The sequence below is a fragment of the Dioscorea cayenensis genome, chromosome 15, assembly GCF_009730915.1.
Source record: "Dioscorea cayenensis subsp. rotundata cultivar TDr96_F1 chromosome 15, TDr96_F1_v2_PseudoChromosome.rev07_lg8_w22 25.fasta, whole genome shotgun sequence".
Taxonomy (NCBI): Eukaryota; Viridiplantae; Streptophyta; class Magnoliopsida; order Dioscoreales; family Dioscoreaceae; genus Dioscorea; species Dioscorea cayenensis.
The window spans coordinates 19,768,993-19,788,873 of NC_052485.1; the positions used below are offsets into that span (position 1 = coordinate 19,768,993).

Genomic DNA, 19,881 nt, shown 5'->3' on the forward strand with positions numbered 1-19,881 from the left:
TAATTGCTAATTTCCTTTGATTATGTGTATAGAGATGTATGCAAGTGCACATACTGGTCAAGTATTAAAGAATGTGATATATTAAAATGTAAGTTAATTTGTCATGAGGATTGGAAATGTTGTTACTATTTGTCTATTATCTAGCTGATCAATGACGAAGGTGATAAACTAATGAAAGATTAAAATTAATGAGAGGTAGGTTATAAATCAAGAACTAGGGAGCAATGGACAATAACGGGAGGCAATTAATCAATAAGAGAGGCATCCGGACATGAATTCCCTTATGACAACAACACTTGCAATCAAACTTTAAATGCCTGTTAAATATGAGATGATATAATCATGGAGATCCCTAAATTAAACTAATTATTTTTTCTTAAGACTACTAGTAATTAATTCTATATGAAGCTAGGTTGGAATCTCTTCCTAACTAAAGTCTCTCTATGATTGCATTAAGCGCTTTTTGAATCCACTATTAGGTTTTATCCTAATCCGAAAAGTTTGGGATATTATATCTCTAGGTGCACCCTAAACCTCTTTCACATATTCTAGATCTAGACATACACATAAAACATAGATTAAAGGTCTTGCTATTTATAATATATATATATATATATATGTATGAAATTAATTTAAGCCTTGCATAGACAAATCTTCAATAAAATCTCATCTTTGAACAAAAAAATGTAAGAAGTTCAAAAACTAATTAGAGATTGCTACCAAAATACCTGTAAGAAAATAGACATCTCCTGTCTATTATTAAACAATCATTAAAGTAGCTTTAGGAGATCAAGTTCATTCGGAAGTCTAGATTTTATATAGATTGGGTGGCCCCAGCTCGACTCACGACCTATTTAACCATTTTGTGAAGAAGAAACAAAAGACATTATGGTACATTTTAATTTTAAGTTCATGAATTGTAATTTCAAAATACACTAAATCCTTCGATAACTTCCTAATTGACAGTGATATCAGTTGTAAGATCCGTGTGGTAATCTAAAAAGGTTATTGTCCTAGAAAGGTAAAAACATTCATTTGGCTTGCATAGGATAATAAGATTCTGACTAGTGAAAACTTAGCAAAAATTAAAAAGAGGATGCAATAAACTCCCCAACAGACTATTTGTACACTCGTCATGGGGTAATAGAATCAAGAGATCACCTATTCCTACAATGCCCATTCACAATGAGCATTTGCATGGGGAACACTTTGGTTAGAGTCCTGGGGATGACTCATTTCCCATATTCCTTTACTAACATGTGGGGTGTATGGAGAGCTCATCTTAGAAGGCGGGTGAAAGATACTCTAGCTAGAGTTATTCTCTAAAATGTTTGGCTAGAAAGGAATATGCACATTTTTTATTCTTGCATTCTGTCTTTTCATACCTTGATCATTATAATGATTTATATATTTATTTTTTCAAGTATTTGTAGCTTTGAAGCACAAAAGGCAAAGGTTAGAGGAGCCTGTGTTCAAACTGTGAAGAGAAGCTTGGAGTTCATCAAGCCCGAAAAGGGTGAGCCAAGTAGCCCCGAGAGACGCACTTCAGTATGGAACGCTCTGATCGTTTTTTTGTTGGGCCATTTATAGATGCACAACTCCTTAAATAGAGTCTTGGTCTATTTCTTTTGTGTTTTTTTTTCTCCTGAGTGTGCTCCATGACCAATGGATTTTTTTTTCTGTACTATTGCTTTGAGCTCTATTTGTTCTTAAACTATTGTTTTTGCTTTTTATTTTTTAATATATTATGATTTATTCACTTCATCAAATATATATATATATATATATATAGTACTCAAACTCAATTCACTTATCATTCAAGTTCAGCTTGACATGATAAAGTCAAGATCGAGTCTTCCACAATCAAAATCGAGTAACTTTGTGCGTAGTGGTACGTCCTTACTTGGAGGTGACTACTATTTCTCAGCCCTATTTTTAAAATGTTAATTATTTAAATAAATATACTTAATCATAAATTCAAAATAGTTAATATTAATAAATATTTATTATTATTTCAAAATATAAAAATTTTGTTATTAAAATACTCAATTTTTTATTGACATTAATTAAGTTAAATATACCTCGATTCAAATAAAAATTAAAACCCGCCCAAAGTTTTATCCGTTCACACTGAAGCTCCATTAACTTGTTCAGTGTCATACGCATTGGCACTAAAATTTTATATGTTGGCACGCATATTTACTGAAGATCTCAGCGTCATATGCGTTGACACTCAAATTTCTATATATATATATATATATATATATATATTGGCACGTTTATCTAAGTCCGATCTTAATTAGTTATATATATAGAGAGGACAAGACTTCGGCGTTAACGCATATATAATTAATGACCATTTTGCAACGTTGTATAGGTTACATCAAGAGTTCTAGGCATTCACACATATACAACGTTGTATAGGTTACATCAAGAGTTCTAGGCATTCACACATATATAATTAATGACCATTTTGCACCACATAATTAATAATTGGTGATTTTTAATTAGTTTGTGACTGATTTGATCCCCGGCCCTCATTTCCAGTCTATAAATAGTAGATTTAGAGCTTGGAGTCACTCACTCACCTTCAATCTTCAGAACACCAGTTGTCTCAGGCTTTTACTTTGTGTAGTTGAAACTCCGGAATGGCTTTCAAGTATATATCCATTTCACTGGCATATCCTTAATTTGTATTGCTCATGGTATACTACATGCTTGGTTATTTATGTCAAGCTAAGGCTATGGTTGTGATATGATTGATTGCAGGGCTGAAATCAAGTCTTTAAAAAATGAGGTTGCTAAAGAAGCACCATCGATCATCCACAAAGCTGGCAAGCCTTACAGTACAAAAGTTGTCTCCGTGGACACTCTTGTTGGCCCCAAAGGCGGGCTCGGAGAGGTTTGTCATATTATACTTGATCACGGAGGCCTATTTCATTTCGTGGAAGGCCAATACCTTGGAGTAATTTTACATCCGGTGAGCTTGCTATAGTGCATTAATTATCATGTTTGTGATTTAATTTTAAGCTTTTCTCTACTAATTAATTATATTTTATCCTGCAGGATGATGATGATGATTCATTGCATACCCCGTTTCGCGTTATAATTCACGCTTTCTCCATTGCATCATGCAGAGATGGAGATTCTTTTGATGGTGAGAAGCTCAGTTTGTGTGTTCGTCGTGCAGAACTATCACCACACGATGCCAGTAACTTCCTCTGTAACCGTAAAGAAGGAGATGAAGTTGATATTATAGGTTTGAAAATATATAAACTCTCTTAAAATTTTGTGTTTGATTACGTACGTGCAAGCTAAGCTTTAATTTGCTCCAAATTTGTTAGAGATGATATAAATATTTAAAAATTATACATTATGAGTGTAAAAAGTAAAAATATAGTTTGAATGTGTTTAATTGTTTGAATTAAGTTGAAAAAAACAAGCTAGATTAATTAATTTGAGTTTTCAGTAGAATTCAATCATTTCATGTGACTTCTACAAGGACTCTATACATAGCAAACTATTATGAAGGTGACGGTGTGACCAAGAGATTAACATTGGCTACAGGAAGTTTGTTGAGATTGGGTGCTAATTTATTGTTTTATCAATAAATATATATATATATATATATATATATATATATATATTTGCATGTGTCTACAAGGACACTATAATTATTTATTTTTTTATCAATAAATATATATATATTTATTGTTCTACGTGGACACTATAATTAAATTTTCACCATTCTTTCACTTGTAACAAAATTAGTTTTTGTCATATATTTTTGCAGGCCCTTTTGCGAAAACAATGGTATTTCCAGAAAATCCTGAAGCAATGCATATCATGGTTGCAACTGCAACTGGTATTGCTCCTTTTCGTAGCAACATCCAACGATTGTTCGTAGATCCACAAGTACCAAAAGGTAAATTCAATGGTTTGGCCTGGTTGATCAATGGAGCCGACAACTATAACACCCTCCTTTACAACAAGGAATTCACTTGTATCCTGAAGGACAATATTGACCATTTCAGGTACGTACCTTTTTTTTTATTAAAATGGATAAACTATTGATTCTTCACTTATGTACTTGAGATAAATAAACCATCAATCATTTACAATTAATGATCATTAATTAAAATTATACAGGTATGAGACGGCCTTGAATAACTCTGTGGCCGACCGCATCTACGAGAACGGTGATGAAATTTTCACGCTTTTGGATGAAGGTGCATATATATATTTTGCTGGATCAAAGACAATGATGCCTGGAATTCTGGAGACATTTCAGAAAATGGCTAAGGAAAGAGGTGTGATTTGGGAAGAGATGTTAGCCCGGTTGAAGAAAAATAATCAATGGCGTGTTGAAGTTTACTAGATCATAACTTCAACCCAATGGTTTTATGTTAAATCAGCTGTGGCAATGGTATTGAGTAATGTCTTTTATTTATCATAGATTAATAAGTGCCACTTGCGTTTGTGTTTGTGTGTTTTGTGTCTGTGTCTGCATCTGCAAGGTTGCTAAGTCCGGTGAGGATATTAATAAATGCATTTGGTATGAGATAATGTTTTACTCTTTGTTGGTTTCTAATGTTTGTTGGTATGTTTTGTTTTATTGGATCTAGATGCATTTTGTTCTTAAGCCTAAGTGACGTCCATGCCTTAGTAATTAAGTACAATGGCAATTTTGTTTAAAATTTTTTTATTATTTTTTTAACGAAAATAATCGTTTTTTTAAACAATGAAGCACATTTGTTAATAAGCATCATTTAAATTTTATAAAATTAATTAGTTTTAATCATACATTTAAAAAAATAGAGGGAGATATGAGATTAAACCGGTAAAAGGATCATTTAAAGTCTCTCCCCTGTCGCATCATGACCTTTGAAAAATAATTACATACAAACTTTAAATTTTAGATAAATGTATATGAGCTACTAGATAACTTTAGTGGAAGTCACTTTGAATGATAAGTGAGTGGTGCAAAATCGAATTTCTTGTGCTGGAAATACTTTACAAAGCAATAGAGATTTATCATTATGGAGTTATGTTCCATGATATATCATCTTGAATGCACGTACGTGGCAGACCCTAATTGTCCCATGTTACTCCCTTGTGGGGCACGGTTTGTCTCCATTTTCTTAAAATAAATAAATGTATATAAATAATTACAAATTTTGTAATGATATATATATATATATATATTTCTATAACTGTGTGTGTGTGAGAAAACTAGGGCTGGCAAACAATCAAACTGTTCACGAGCAGCTCAAGTTGGGTTTGATATTGGTTCGAGTTCGATTCGATCGTTTTAATAACAAACTGAAGTTGAACTCAAATTTGAGCTCGAACAATAAATGAGTTGAACTCAAGCTAGAGTCAGCTCGACCGAGTTCGGTTCGAAGTTCGAATATATATATATATATATATATATATATATATATAATAATAATAATAATAATTGGTTGTGTTTTTTAATTTATTTTTAATTTTTAAAATTAAAATAGAAATTAATTTAAATTACAACAATTTTTTAAACTATTTTTTCTTAACCGTTGGATCATTTGATCCAACAGTTTAAATTTGTTAGGTATCCTAAAATCCTCGCCCTCACCCGGGCCAAAAAGAGGAGAAAATCATCACAACTCGTGAGTTGTGGCGGCTTGCCCTAAATCCACTCCCCACTCCCCCGTCTCCCCACAGACTACACCCTCGCCGCCACTATCTTGAAACCCTAGATAGAGATCCCGTGAAAACCATTGCAAGTTGCACCGAGCACCATCTTCACCTTAGAGGTTTGGGAATCTCTTTCCCCCGACATCTAATTAATCCCTCAATCTCTTGTGGAAAATCTCTAATGATCTTCTTTTTACCTGACTTTGTTAATAGGATCGGCTTACCTGACTTTGTTAAAGGGATCGGCTTGGCTTTTCTTCTTCGGCTGAGCTCTTGTTAGTTCTTACCTGACTCTGAGGAACTTTATGGGTTTGACCATTTGTGAGGAAAAGAAGTCAAGGGGAAGGCAAGAGGAGGCCATAAAGGTTTAGGTTTGGCTTTGTGGATCGGATAAGAAAAATAGCAATTAATTTGAGGAAAGTATGAGAAATTTGGTGGAGATGTTTTCTTTTGGTATTGAGTTTTTCTTTCTTTTGTGGAAAAATCTTTTTGTGTGTATTGTGTTATTGGACCTTTTTGCTAATTTCATTTTAAAGTTTGAATTTTTGAGTAGGTGGTTAGTTTGTTGGTTGGATTTTGGATTTGTAATTTGTAATTATGTAATTTGTTCCAAGTTTATGTAATTTGTTACAAATTTACATAATTTGTTGCAAATTTATGAATTTAGCATATTTACAGTTTTTCGAATTGAACTCGAACCGAACTCGAGCTGAAGATTAAAATTTCAAACTCAAACCAAATTCGAACAAAGATTAGAATTTTGAACCTAAACCGAACTCGAGCTAAAAATTAGAATTTCAAACTGAACTTGAACTGGGCTCAGCTCGTTCAGGTTCGGTTCGTTATCAGGATTAGTGAAAACCCTTCAAAGATTAGATAGAGTTGTACGCTTACCTCTGTAAGTCTACATATATAATTAGTTCCTATATCATTTTAAAGAGGTAAAACTAACAAAAATTGCTTAGTTTAAGAGATTAAAGCTAGTATATTTTCACTTAATGGATCGAAAAACATAGTTCCCAATTCAGTGGTGTTTAATTAGGTTTAAATTATGTAAAAATGATTTTTTTCCATTAAATATTGATGAGTGTACAATTATATAACATTTAAGATCATTTTGTACACTCATTAGACATGTATTAGAGTTTTATTTTGGAATTCGATGTTAAATATGGTATATTTTGCAGTCTCAGACTTCAAGAAGTGCTTAAAGATGAGAGAGAGAGAGCTAAAAGAAGTATTCTAGGGCCAAAATAATGAAGATGGAACTCTCTCGGCATCAATCAACTAAGGACAAGTTACGGGCACCTTAACGCCTTACTTACGCCTATAAGCCTCTTCTAAAGAACTTTTCGGGCATGCTTATGCCCGTAAGGAGGAGCATAAAGACATTCAGAGGGACTTGCGGGAAGGCTTACACCCATAAGCTGAACTTACGCCTATAAGGCAAACTTACACCTGTAAACCGGACCGCAAGGATCATCTAGAGGAGCTTACGAGTAAAGCATATGCCTATAACGCAGTCACAAGGGGCATATAGAGAACTTACGGCCCAGCGCTTACGGCTATAAATTGGACCGTAACATCATACTGAATACCTTACGGACGGGCCTTACGGCCATAAATGATCCCGTAAGACTCGTGACACATCATCGCCAGCTCCTTATGACCACATTCTTATACCAATAAGCATCCCAAAAGTGGCACAGTATAAATATTCTTGACAAGGGTTTCTTGGGTATTTTTTATTCTATTCAAAGGCGAGGCTAAGAGGAAGAAAGGGCAAATTTCTAGGGCTTTGGGGGCGATTCTAGAGTGAGATTTAGCATTTCTATCTTTAAGAAGAAGGATTGTAGCTGTCAAGATTAGCTTGGCGACGTTTGTGGAAAGTCCTCTGGCGTTCTTCGGCAATTATCTCTCGGGACAATTGAGAAGGGGGTTTTCATATCTTTTTTTATTCTCATTGTGTCTTGTTGTTTGGATGCTTGCTTGCCCTCCATTAATGGATCTCTAATTTTGTAGATGTTCGGGCATAATTGAACTGTAGGTTTTTATTTTATTTTGTTATTGGTTGTAGATCATGTTATTTTAATTGTTTCTTCAATTGCAATCCATATTATTTGAATCCAATTGTGTGTTTTGTTTGTCTTGATTGCTAATGAGACGAAAGACTTAATTCTTATATATGATGTGCTTTGTGACCAGTCAAAATACCCAACTAGCATAAACGTACCGTGATTGAAAGGGATTGTGAGTAAGCCTAGCAATGGGGTACTTTGGAGTTGAGAGTTCTCCTCCCTCAATCATCTTGAGTGGATTAATGATTATAATATTCATATATTTCACATCTATTTGTACACTCATTTGGCATGTATTAGAACCATAATGTGGAATTTGATGGTAAATATCATGTATTTTCTATTAACAGGCTTAGGGCACTGCTTAAAGACGAGGGAGAGCCAAAGGAAGCATTCTAGGCTCAAAACGATGAGTTTGAACTTCTCTCGGCATCATTGTATTAAGGACAAGGCAAACTAGGGAAACTTATGGTCGTCCTTAATTACGTAGGTAAGTCTATTCCAAAAGACCTTGCAGGCACGCTTATACCCATAAGGAGAATTCAGAGCCAAGTCAAAGGACCTTACGGGCAAGTTTTACACCTATAAAGATGTGCGTAAAGACCGTCCAGAGGAGCTTACAACCGTAATCTATGCTCGTACGTAATGGCAGTCGCAAGAAACAAAACAGTGAAGCTTATGATCCAATGCTTACGACTGTAAGTTGGACCGTAACAAAATCAGAAGACCTTAAATGCTTGCCCTCCATTAATGGAAACCTAATTTGTAGTTGTTTGGGCATAGTTGAACTCTAGTGTTTATATTCTTGACTTTGGTTGTTGGATCTTTGATGCTTTAATTGATTTCTCATTTGTAGTCATATTTATTTGAGTCTAATTATGTAATTGAATGCTTGATTACTAAGAAGGCGAAAACCTTAGCTATCATACTTGGTATTGCTACGTGACGCGAAGAAATTCCCACCTACCATAGACTTGCCGCAATTCGAGAGGATAATGGATACACCTCTGGTTAGGGTATCTACGAGACTTTATCTGCATCCTTCAGAGTGGATTAGTGATAATTTTCGTGCTCTTTGCAATCATGTGGAGTGGATTTTTAGGAGAAATCATATTTCTACTATGTATTCGGATTAGTGATAATATCTCTTTTGGGGGAAGAGTATCAACTTAAGAGATTTTCATTAATCCACAATAAGGTTTCATAGAGTGTTAATGCGATTGTGTGGATGTTTGTATCAGCTCTGAATCTATTCAATTATACTTCACCTTAGAAATAAGGGTTTTGTATAATTCTAAAATATTTCGGTTCAAATAGGATTACAAGTTTAGACAACCATTGTCTTGTACCTCATAACCCTAGAGGGATACTATGCCCAGGCATCGCTTTCTTCCTTGACTTCTCTCTTATTATTTTCGATATTTTCTTGTTTTTATTTGCTTTTGTTTACATATGCAACACTCGATTTTTCACGTTATTTTTCGGGTTTAGAGTCATTACTAGTAATCACTTTCTTTCCCTATAGACCGACACTCTACACTTACGCATACTTTATTACCCGATCGGCACATACACTTATGTTCCTATCATTTAGACATATACATCAAACATATATTAAGCTTTACATAGACAAATCATCAACAAAATCTCAACATTGAACATAAAATAAAGCAATTCAATAGCTAATCAGAGATTACTACCAAAATACCTATATGAAAAAAGATATCACCAGTCTATTATAGAACAATAATTAAAGCCGATTTAGGAGATCAAGTTCATTAAGAAGTCCGGATCTTATATAGATTGTGTAGCCCCTACTCCAACACCTATTTAACCATTTTTAAAGAAGACAAAAAAAGACATTTTAAGGTACATGTAATTTTTTTTATTATTTTTTTTATAAAAGTTGATAAACCACCAATTTATTGAAGAAAAGAAGAAATAGGAGACAAAACCAAATAAGGCATTTTAATTTTAAGTTCACAATTTGTAATTTCAAAATAATGATAATATATATAGAGAGAGAATACGTCAACTGAGGAAGTTTGTAGAACGTCCGTGGATTAACAAAAGTAAGAGAAAAGGGAGATGAGGGTGGCAAAGAATAATTTGGGTGAAGAGAGAGCAACAATAAGCATAATAGTAGCCGATGGGTTGTATGTTTGGATGAGGATTTTTTTGTGTTCTGATGATCGTTGGATTTGAATCCAATGGTTTAGCATGAACGTTCATAAATGACGTGGCCTCATATATATATATATACACACACACACACACACACACACACAACTACTCGATAAAGCTCGTCATAAGCACTAGAGTCAAGTATTACTATACTTGAACTCAATTTACATGTCCATTCAAGCTCAACAAGTCGAGATCAAGTTTTCCACAATCAAAATAGAGTAACTTTAGCGATATAGTATCATTTACAACTTTACTTGAGGGTACCTACTATATTTCTCCATCCTACTTTTAAAATATTAAATATTTAAATAAATATACTTAATGATAAATTTATAAAAATTAATATTAATAAATATTTATTACTTTTTTAAAATATAAAATTTTTGTTATTAAAATACTCAATTTTTTATTGACATTAATTAAGTTAAATATTCCTCGATTCAAATAAAAAAATTAAAACCCGCCCAAAGTTTTTATCCGTTCACACTCGAATTAGATCCAATTGTTCGTGTCATCTGTGTTTACATTCAAATTTTATATGTTGGCACGATATTAATATCGGATCTTGGTCTCTTCATGAAGATCTCGATCATATGTGCTATATGTGTTGACACTCAAATTATATGTATATATGTTGGCAAGTATATCTAAGACCGATCTTAATTAATTATATAGAGAGAACAAGACTTCGAAGTTGTATAGGTTGACCATCAAGAGTTCTAGGCATTCACACATATATAATTAATGACCATTTTTGCACCACCTAATAATTATTGATTTTTAATTATATTGTGACTGAGTTGATCCCCGGCCCTTATTTCCACTCTATAAATAGGTTTAGAGATTGGAGTCACTCACCTTCAATCTTCATAATCATCGTTGTCTCGGGTTTTCACTTTGTCTAGTTGAAACTCGAGAATGTCTCTCATGTATATATTCTGTTAGTTCCGCCAGTGTGGTTTGTGGGTTTTAGGGAACACTCAAACACTCATAAAAATCTCACACAAACCAACAAAAAAAGAGACACACGACGTTGGTAACCCAGTTCGTCATCCACTCGCCTACGTCTGGGGGGCCAAGCCCGGAGATAAACAATCCACTAAAAGAGGTAAAAAAATAGATGAGTACAAACACTTGTCACTCACTCACTCAATAAAGAACACTACCCTCTCTAGATTGTCTAGTGCTCACCCACTCTCCTCCAAGAGTCACACTTACAATCTACCAGCAAGGTAGCTTATATAGACGCCTCAACGTCCCAAATATAGCACATATCTCTTTTTAGAATCTCATGACTACTAATTTAAAAAAACCTTCGAAATTAGTCAGTTGCAACTCCCATGTTGCAACATAAGTTGCTAACATGATTTCTTCGACTTGAGCGAGTTACGGGTTACGTTGCGGGACGACCTCAAGACCCATCAACCTCTCGGTCATGCTTAGTCCGAGTCGATGCGACCCAAATCTCCCGATCCCGATTGCCGGCAACTAGCCTACCTCTTCAGTTCCTCATCACGCAGTCCCCTCGCAAGGGACGTACGTCCTTGTGCGTCTTCCATGAAACTTGCCAAACTTAGTCTTCAATCTTCCAAGTTTGGTCTTCAAAGATTCTCCAAACTTGATCTTCAATTCACCCAAGTTTGGTCCTCAAATCTTCCCAATAATAGATCTTCAAACAATCTTCATCAAGGATTCTTCAAATCATATCTTCAATTAACCTTCATTCATACCATGAATAGATATTTCTTCAATTAAGCTCCACCATGTTTAGTCTTCAATCAAATCACCTATATAAGAATGCATTATCCGGCCATTGACTTTTGATGAAGTGCTTCACATGTTCAATTGCTATAGTTGGTCATGTGAAGGATTAATTGGGCATATGGGCATTTTTTACTGCATAATTGATGATCTTTGTGACCGTGTGAGGTACCCTCGTTTCTCTTCTATATATAGGTTTCGGGTTTGGAGTCCCTCTTCTTCACTCTTCATACTTTTGTCTAGGGGTTTCACTTTGTGTTGTTGAAACTTAGAAATTGCTCTCAGGCATCCATTTCACTGATATCCTATTTTTCGTAGGCATATGTGGTTGTTACATTTGTCAAGCTAAAGGTTTGGTTGTGATAATTGACTGCAGGGCTAATTCTAATTTGCAGTGTCATGCGAGGGGTGCCTGGTTAACATCTTTAGTCCTTTGTAATAATTGCTAATTTCCTTTGATTATGTGTATAGAGATGTATGCAAGTGCACATACTGGTCAAGTAGTAAAGAATGTGATATATTAAAATGTAAGTTAATTTGTCATGAGGATTGGAAATGTTGTTACTATTTGTCTATTATCTAGTCGATCAATGATGAAGGTGATAAACTAATGAAAGATTAAAAATTAATGAGAGGTAGGTTATAAATCAAGAACTAGGGAGCAATGGACAATAACGGAGGCAATTAATCAATAAGAGAGGCATCCGGACATGAATTCCCTTATGACAACAACACTTGCAATCAAACTTTAAATGCCTATTAAATATGAGATGATATAATCATGGAGATCCCTAAATTAAACTAATTATTTTTTCTTAAGACTACTAGTAATTAATTCTATATGAAGCTAGGTTGGAATCTCTTCCTAACTAAAGTCTCTCTATGATTGCATTAAGCGCTTTTTTTGAATCCACTATTAGGTTTTATCCTAATCCGAAAAAGTTTGGGATATTATATCTCTAGGTGCACCCTAAACCTCTTTCACATATTCTAGATCTAGACATACACATAAAAACATAGATTAAAGGTCTTGCTATTTATAATATATATATATATATATATGTATGAAATTAATTTTAAGCCTTGCATAGACAAATCTTCAATAAAAATCTCATCTTTGAACAAAAATGTAAGAAGTTCAAAAACTAATTAGAGATTGCTACCAAAATACCTGTAAGAAAATAGACATCTCCTGTCTATTATTAAACAATCATTAAAGTAGCTTTAGGAGATCAAGTTCATTCGGAAGTCTAGATTTTATATAGATTGGGTGGCCCCAGCTCCGCGACCTATTTAACCATTTTGTGAAGAAGAAACAAAAGACATTATGGTACATTTTAATTTTAAGTTCATGAATTGTAATTTCAAAATACACTAAATCCTTCGATAACTTCCTAATTGACAGTGATATCAGTTGTAAGATCCGTGTGGTAATCTAAAAAGGTTATTGTCCTAGAAAGGTAAAAACATTCATTTGGCTTGCATAGGATAATAAGATTCTGACTAGTGAAAACTTAGCAAAATTAAAAGAGGATGCAATAAACTCCCAACAGCTATTTGTACACTCTGTCATGGGGTAATAGAATCAAGAGATCACCTATTCCTACAATGCCCATTCACAATGAGCATTTGCATGGGAACACTTTGGTTAGAGTCTGGGGATGACTCATTTCCCATATTCCTTTACTAACATGTGGGGTGTATGGAGAGCTCATCTTAGAAGGCGGGTGAAAGATACTCTAGCTAGAGTTATTCTCTAAAATGTTTGGCTAGAAAGGAATATGCACATTTTTTATTCTTGCATTCTGTCTTTTCATACCTTGATCATTATAATGATTTATATATTTATTTTTTCAAGTATTTGTAGCTTTGAAGCACAAAAGGCAAAGGTTAGAGGAGCCTGTGTTCAAACTGTGAAGAGAAGCTTGGAGTTCATCAAGCCCGAAAAGGGTGAGCCAAGTAGCCCCGAGAGACGCACTTCAGTATGGAACGCTCTGATCGTTTTTTGTTGGGCCATTTATAGATGCACAACTCCTTAAATAGAGTCTTGGTCTATTTCTTTTGTGTTTTTTTTTCTCCTGAGTGTGCTCCATGACCAATGGATTTTTTCTTCTGTACTATTGCTTTGAGCTCTATTTGTTCTTAAACTATTGTTTTTGCTTTCTATTTTTTAATATATTATGATTTATTCACTTCATCAAATATATATATATATATATAGTACTCAAACTCAATTCACTTATCATTCAAGTTCACTTGACATGATAAAGTCAAGATCGAGTCTTCCACAATCAAAAATCGAGTAACTTTTGTGCGTGAGTGGTACGTCCTTACTTGGAGGTGACTACTATTTCTCAGCCCTATTTTTAAAATGTTAATTATTTAAATAAATATACTTAATCATAAATTCAAAAATAGTTAATATTAATAAATATTTATTATTATTTCAAAATATAAAAATTTTGTTATTAAAATACTCAATTTTTTATTGACATTAATTAAGTTAAATATACCTCGATTCAAATAAAAATTAAAACCCGCCCAAAGTTTTATCCGTTCACACTGAAGCTCCATTAACTTGTTCAGTGTCATACGCATTGGCACTAAAATTTTATATGTTGGCACGCATATTTACTGAAGATCTCAGCGTCATATGCGTTGACACTCAAATTCTATATATATATATATATATATATATATATTGGCACGTTTATCTAAGTCCGATCTTAATTAGTTATATATATAGAGAGGACAAGACTTCGGCGTTAACGCATATATAATTAATGACCATTTTGCAACGTTGTATAGGTTACATCAAGAGTTCTAGGCATTCACACATATACAACGTTGTATAGGTTACATCAAGAGTTCTAGGCATTCACACATATACAACGTTGTATAGGTTACATCAAGAGTTCTAGGCATTCACACATATATAATTAATGACCATTTTGCACCACATAATTAATAATTGGTGATTTTTAATTAGTTTGTGACTGATTTGATCCCCGGCCCTCATTTCCAGTCTATAAATAGTAGATTTAGAGCTTGGAGTCACTCACTCACCTTCAATCTTCAGAACACCAGTTGTCTCAGGCTTTTACTTTGTGTAGTTGAAACTCGGAATGGCTTTTCAAGTATATATCCATTTCACTGGCATATCCTTAATTTGTATTGCTCATGGTATACTACATGCTTGGTTATTTATGTCAAGCTAAGGCTATGGTTGTGATATGATTGATTGCACGGCTGAAATCAAGTCTTTAAAAAATGAGGTTGCTAAAGAAGCACCATCGATCATCCACAAAGCTGGCAAGCCTTACACTACAAAAAGTTGTCTCCGTGGACACTCTTGTTGGCCCCCAAAGGCGGGCTTGGAGAGATTTGTCATATTATACTTGATCATGGAGGCCAATTTCATTTCGTGGAAGGCCAATATCTTGGAGTAATTTTTACATCCGGTGAGCTTGCTATAGTGCATTAATTATCATGTTTGTGATTTAATTTTTAAGCTTTTTCTCTACTAATTAATTATATATTATCCTGTAGGATGATGATGATGATTCATTGCATACCCCTGTTTCGCGTTATAATTCACGCTTTCTCCATTGCATCATGCAGAGATGGAGATTCTTTTGATGGTAAGAAGCTCAGTTTGTGTGTTCGTCGTGCAGAACTATCACCACACGATGCCAGTAACTTCCTCTGTAACCGTAAAGAAGGAGATGAAGTTGATATTATAGGTTTGAAAATATATAAACTCTCTTAAAATTTTGTGTTTGATTACGTACGTGCAAGCTAAGCTTAATTTGCTCCAAATTTGTTAGAGATGATATAAATATTTAAAAATTATACATTATGAGTGTAAAAGTAAAATATAGTTTGAATGTGTTTAATTGTTTGAATTAAGTTGAAAAACAAGCTAGATTAATTAATTTGAGTTTTCAGTAGAATTCAATCATTTCATGTGACTTCTACAAGGACTCTATACATAGCAAACTATTATGAAGGTGACGGTGTGACCAAGAGATTAACATTGGCTACAGGAAGTTTGTTGAGATTGGGTGCTAATTTATTGTTTTATCAATAAATATATATATATATATATATATTTGCATGTGTCTACAAGGACACTATAATTATTTATTTTTTTATCAATAAATATATATATATATATTTATTGTTCTACACGGACACTATAATTAAATTTTCACCATTCTTTCACTTGTAACAAAATTAGTTTTTGTCATATATTTTTGCAGGCCCTTTTGCAAAAACAATGGTATTTCCAGAAAATCCTGAAGCAATGCATATCATGGTTGCAAGTGCAACTGGTATTGCTCCTTTTCGTAGCAACATCCAACGATTGTTCGTAGATCCACAAGTACCAAAAGGTAAATTCAATGGTTTGGCCTGGTTGATCAATGGAGCCGACAACTATAACACCCTCCTTTACAACAAGGAATTCACTTGTATCCTGAAGGACAATATTGACCATTTCAGGTACGTACCTTTTTTTTTATTAAAATGGATAAACTATTGATTCTTCACTTATATACTTGAGATAAATAAACCATCAATCATTTACAATTAATGATCATTAATTAAAATTATACAGGTATGAGACTGCCTTGAATAACTCTGTGGCCGACCGCATCTACGAGAACGGTGATGAAATTTTCACGCTTTTGGATGAAGGTGCATATATATATTTTGCTGGATCAAAGACAATGATGCCTGGAATTCTGGAGACATTTCAGAAAATGGCTAAGGAAAGAGGTGTGATTTGGGAAGAGATGTTAGCCCGGTTGAAGAAAAATAATCAATGGCGTGTTGAAGTTTACTAGATCATAACTTCAACCCAATGGTTTTATGTTAAATCAGCTGTGGCAATGGTATTGAGTAATGTCTTTTATTTATCATAGATTAATAAGTGCCACTTGCGTTTGTGTTTGTGTGTTTTGTGTCTGTGTCTGCATCTGCAAGGTTGCTAAGTCCGGTGAGGATATTAATAAAATGCATTTGGTATGAGATAATGTTTTACTCTTTGTTGGTTTTCTAATGTTTGTTGGTATGTTTTTGTTTTATTGGATCTAGATGCATTTTTGTTCTTAAGCCTAAGTGACGTCCATGCCTTAGTAATTAAGTACAATGGCAATTTTGTTTAAAAATGTTTTTTTATTATTTTTTTAACGAAAATAATCGTTTTTAAACAATGAAGCACATTTGTTAATAAGCATCATTTAAATTTTATAAAATTAATTAGTTTTAATCATACATTTAAAAAATAGAGGGAGATATGAGATTAAACCGGTAAAAGGATCATTTAAAGTCTCTCCCCTGTCGCATCATGACCTTTGAAAAATAATTACATACAAACTTTAAATTTTAGATAAATGTATATGAGCTACTAGATAACTTTAGTGGAAGTCACTTTGAATGATAAGTGAGTGGTGCAAAATCGAATTTCTTGTGCTGGAAATACTTTACAAAGCAATAGAGATTTATCATTATGGAGTTATGTTCCATGATATATCATCTTGAGTGCACGTACGTGGCAGGCTCTAATTGTCCCATGTTACTCCCTTGTGGGGCACGGTTTGTATCCATTTTCTTAAAATAAATAAATGTATATAAATAATTACAAATTTTGTAATGATATATATATATATATATATATATATATATATCTCGTGTGTGTGTGTGAGAAAACTAGTGCTGGCAAACAATCAAACTGTTCACGAGCAGCTCAAGTTGGGTTTGATATTGGTTCGAGTTCGATTCGATCATTTTAATAACAAACTGAACTTGAACTCAAATTTGAGCTCGAACAATAAACGAGTTGAACTCAAGCTAGAGTCAGCTCGATCGAGTTCGGTTCAAAGTTCGAATATATATATATATAATAATAATAATTGGTTGTGTTTTTTAATTTATTTTTAATTTTTAAAATTAAAATAGAAATTAATTTAAATTACAACAGTTTTTTAAACTATTTTTTCTTAACCGTTGGATCATTTGATCCAACAGTTGAAATTTGTTAGGTATCCTCGCCCTCACCCGGGCCAAAAAGAGGAGAAAATCATCACAACTCGTGAGTTGTGGCGGCTTGCCCTAAATCCACTCCCCACTCCCCCGTCTCCCCACAGACTACATCCTCGCCGCCACTATCTTGAAACCCTAGAGAGAGATCACATGAAAACCATTGCGAGTTGCGCCGAGCACCATCTTCACCTTAGAGGTTTGTGAATCTCTTTCCCCCGACATCTAATTAATCCCTCAATCTCTTGTGGAAAATCTCTAATGATCTTCTTTTTACCTGACTTTGTTAAAAGGATCGGCTTACATGACTTTGTTAAAGGGATCGGCTTGGCTTTTCTTCTTCGGCTGAGCTCTTGTTAGTTCTTACCTGACTCTGAGGAACTTTATGGGTTTGACCATTTGTGAGGAAAAGAAGTCAAGGGGAAGGCAAGAGGAGGCCATAAAGATTTAGGTTTGGCTTTGTGGATCAGATAAGAAAATAGCAATTAATTTGAGGAAAGTATGAGAAATTTGGTGGAGATGTTTTGTTTTGGTATTGGGTTTTCTTTCTTTTGTGGAAAATCTTTTGTGTGTATTGTGTTATAGAACCTTTTTGCTAATTTCATTTTTAAAGTTTGAATTTTTTTGAGTAGGTGGTTAGTTTGTTGGTTGGATTTTGGATTTGTAATTTGTAATTATGTAATTTGTTCCAAGTTTATGTAATTTGTTACAAATTTACGTAATTTGTTACAAATTTACGTAATTTGTTGCAAATTTATGAATTTAGCATATTTACAGTTTTTCGAATTGAACTCGAACCGAACTCGAGCTGAAGATTAAAATTTCAAACTCAAACCAAATTCGAACAAAGATTAGAATTTCAAACCTAAACCGAACTCGATCTAAAAATTAGAATTTCAAACTGAACTCGAACTCGGGCTCACTGCTCGGGAGTTCGGGTTCGTTATCAGGATTAGTGAAAACCCTTCAAAGATTAGATAGAGTTGCACGCTTACCATTGTAAGTCTACATATATAATTAGTTCCTATATCATTTTACAGAGGTAAAACTAAGAAAATTGCTTAGTTTAAGAGATCAAAGCTAGTATATTTTCACTTAATGGATCGAAAAACATAGTTCCCAATTCAATGGTGTTTAATTAGGTTTAAATTATGTAAAAATGATTTTTTTTCCATTAAATATTGATGACTGTACAATTATATAACATTTAAGATCATTTTTTACACTCATTAGACATGTATTAGAGTTTTATTTTGGAATTCGATGTTAAATATGGTATATTTTGCAGTCTCAGACTTCAAGAAGTGCTTAAAGATGAGAGAGAGAGAGCTAAAAGAAGTATTCTAGGGCCAAAATAATGAAGATGGAACTCTCTCGGCATCAATCAACTAAGGACAAGTTACGGGCACCTTAACGCCTTACTTACTCCTATAAGCCTCTTCTAAAGAACTTTTCGGGCATGCTTATGCCCGTAAGGAGGAGCATAAAGACATTCAAAGGGACTTGTGGGAAGGCTTACACCCATAAGCTGAACTTACGCCTATAAGGCGAACTTACACCTGTAAACCGGACCGCAAGGATCATCCAAAGGATCTTACGAGTAAAGCATATGCCTGTAACGCAGTCACAAGGGGCATATAGAGTACTTACGGCCCAGCGCTTATGGCTATAAATTAGACCGTAACATCATATTGAATACCTTACGGATGGGCCTTACGGCCGTAAATGATCCTGTAAGACTCATGACACATCATCGCCAGCTCCTTATGACCACATTCTTAAACCAATAAGCATCCCAAAAGTGGCACAGTATAAATATTCTTAACAAGGGTTTCTCCGGTATTTTTTATTCTATTCAAAGGCGAGGCTGAGTGGAAGAAAGTGGCAAATTTCTAGGGCTTTGGGGGCGATTCTAGAGTGAGATTTAGCATTTTTATCTTTAAGAAGAAGGATTGTAGCCGTCAAGATTAGCTTGGCGACGTTTGTGGAAAGTCCTCTGGCGTTCTTCGGCAATTATCTCTTGGGACAATTGAGAAGGGGGTTTTCATATCTTTTTTTATTCTCATTGTGTCTTATTGTTTGGATGCTTGCTTGCCCTCCATTAATGGATCTCTAATTTTGTAGATGTTCGGGAATA

General features: G+C 34.0%; 2 protein-coding genes across 2 annotated transcripts; both read left to right on the forward strand.

Moving 5' to 3' along the window:
- Positions 1 to 2,595: 2,595 nt before the first annotated feature.
- LOC120278146 (ferredoxin--NADP reductase, root isozyme, chloroplastic-like) lies at positions 2,596 to 4,508 on the forward strand. The gene is made up of 5 exons (XM_039285067.1): positions 2,596 to 2,659; positions 2,770 to 2,980; positions 3,067 to 3,259; positions 3,794 to 4,034; positions 4,150 to 4,508. The coding sequence occupies exons 1-5, from the start codon at positions 2,649 to 2,651 to the stop codon at positions 4,376 to 4,378; spliced, it is 885 nt and encodes a 294-aa protein (XP_039141001.1). The 5' UTR covers positions 2,596 to 2,648; the 3' UTR covers positions 4,379 to 4,508.
- An 11,473-nt stretch (positions 4,509 to 15,981) lies between these two features.
- On the forward strand, positions 15,982 to 16,670 carry LOC120277765 (ferredoxin--NADP reductase, root isozyme, chloroplastic-like). Its single transcript, XM_039284606.1, has 2 exons — positions 15,982 to 16,205; positions 16,321 to 16,670. Exons 1-2 carry the CDS (start codon positions 15,982 to 15,984, stop codon positions 16,547 to 16,549), a joined length of 453 nt encoding a protein of 150 aa, XP_039140540.1. The 3' UTR covers positions 16,550 to 16,670.
- The last annotated feature ends 3,211 nt before the right edge of the window (positions 16,671 to 19,881 follow it).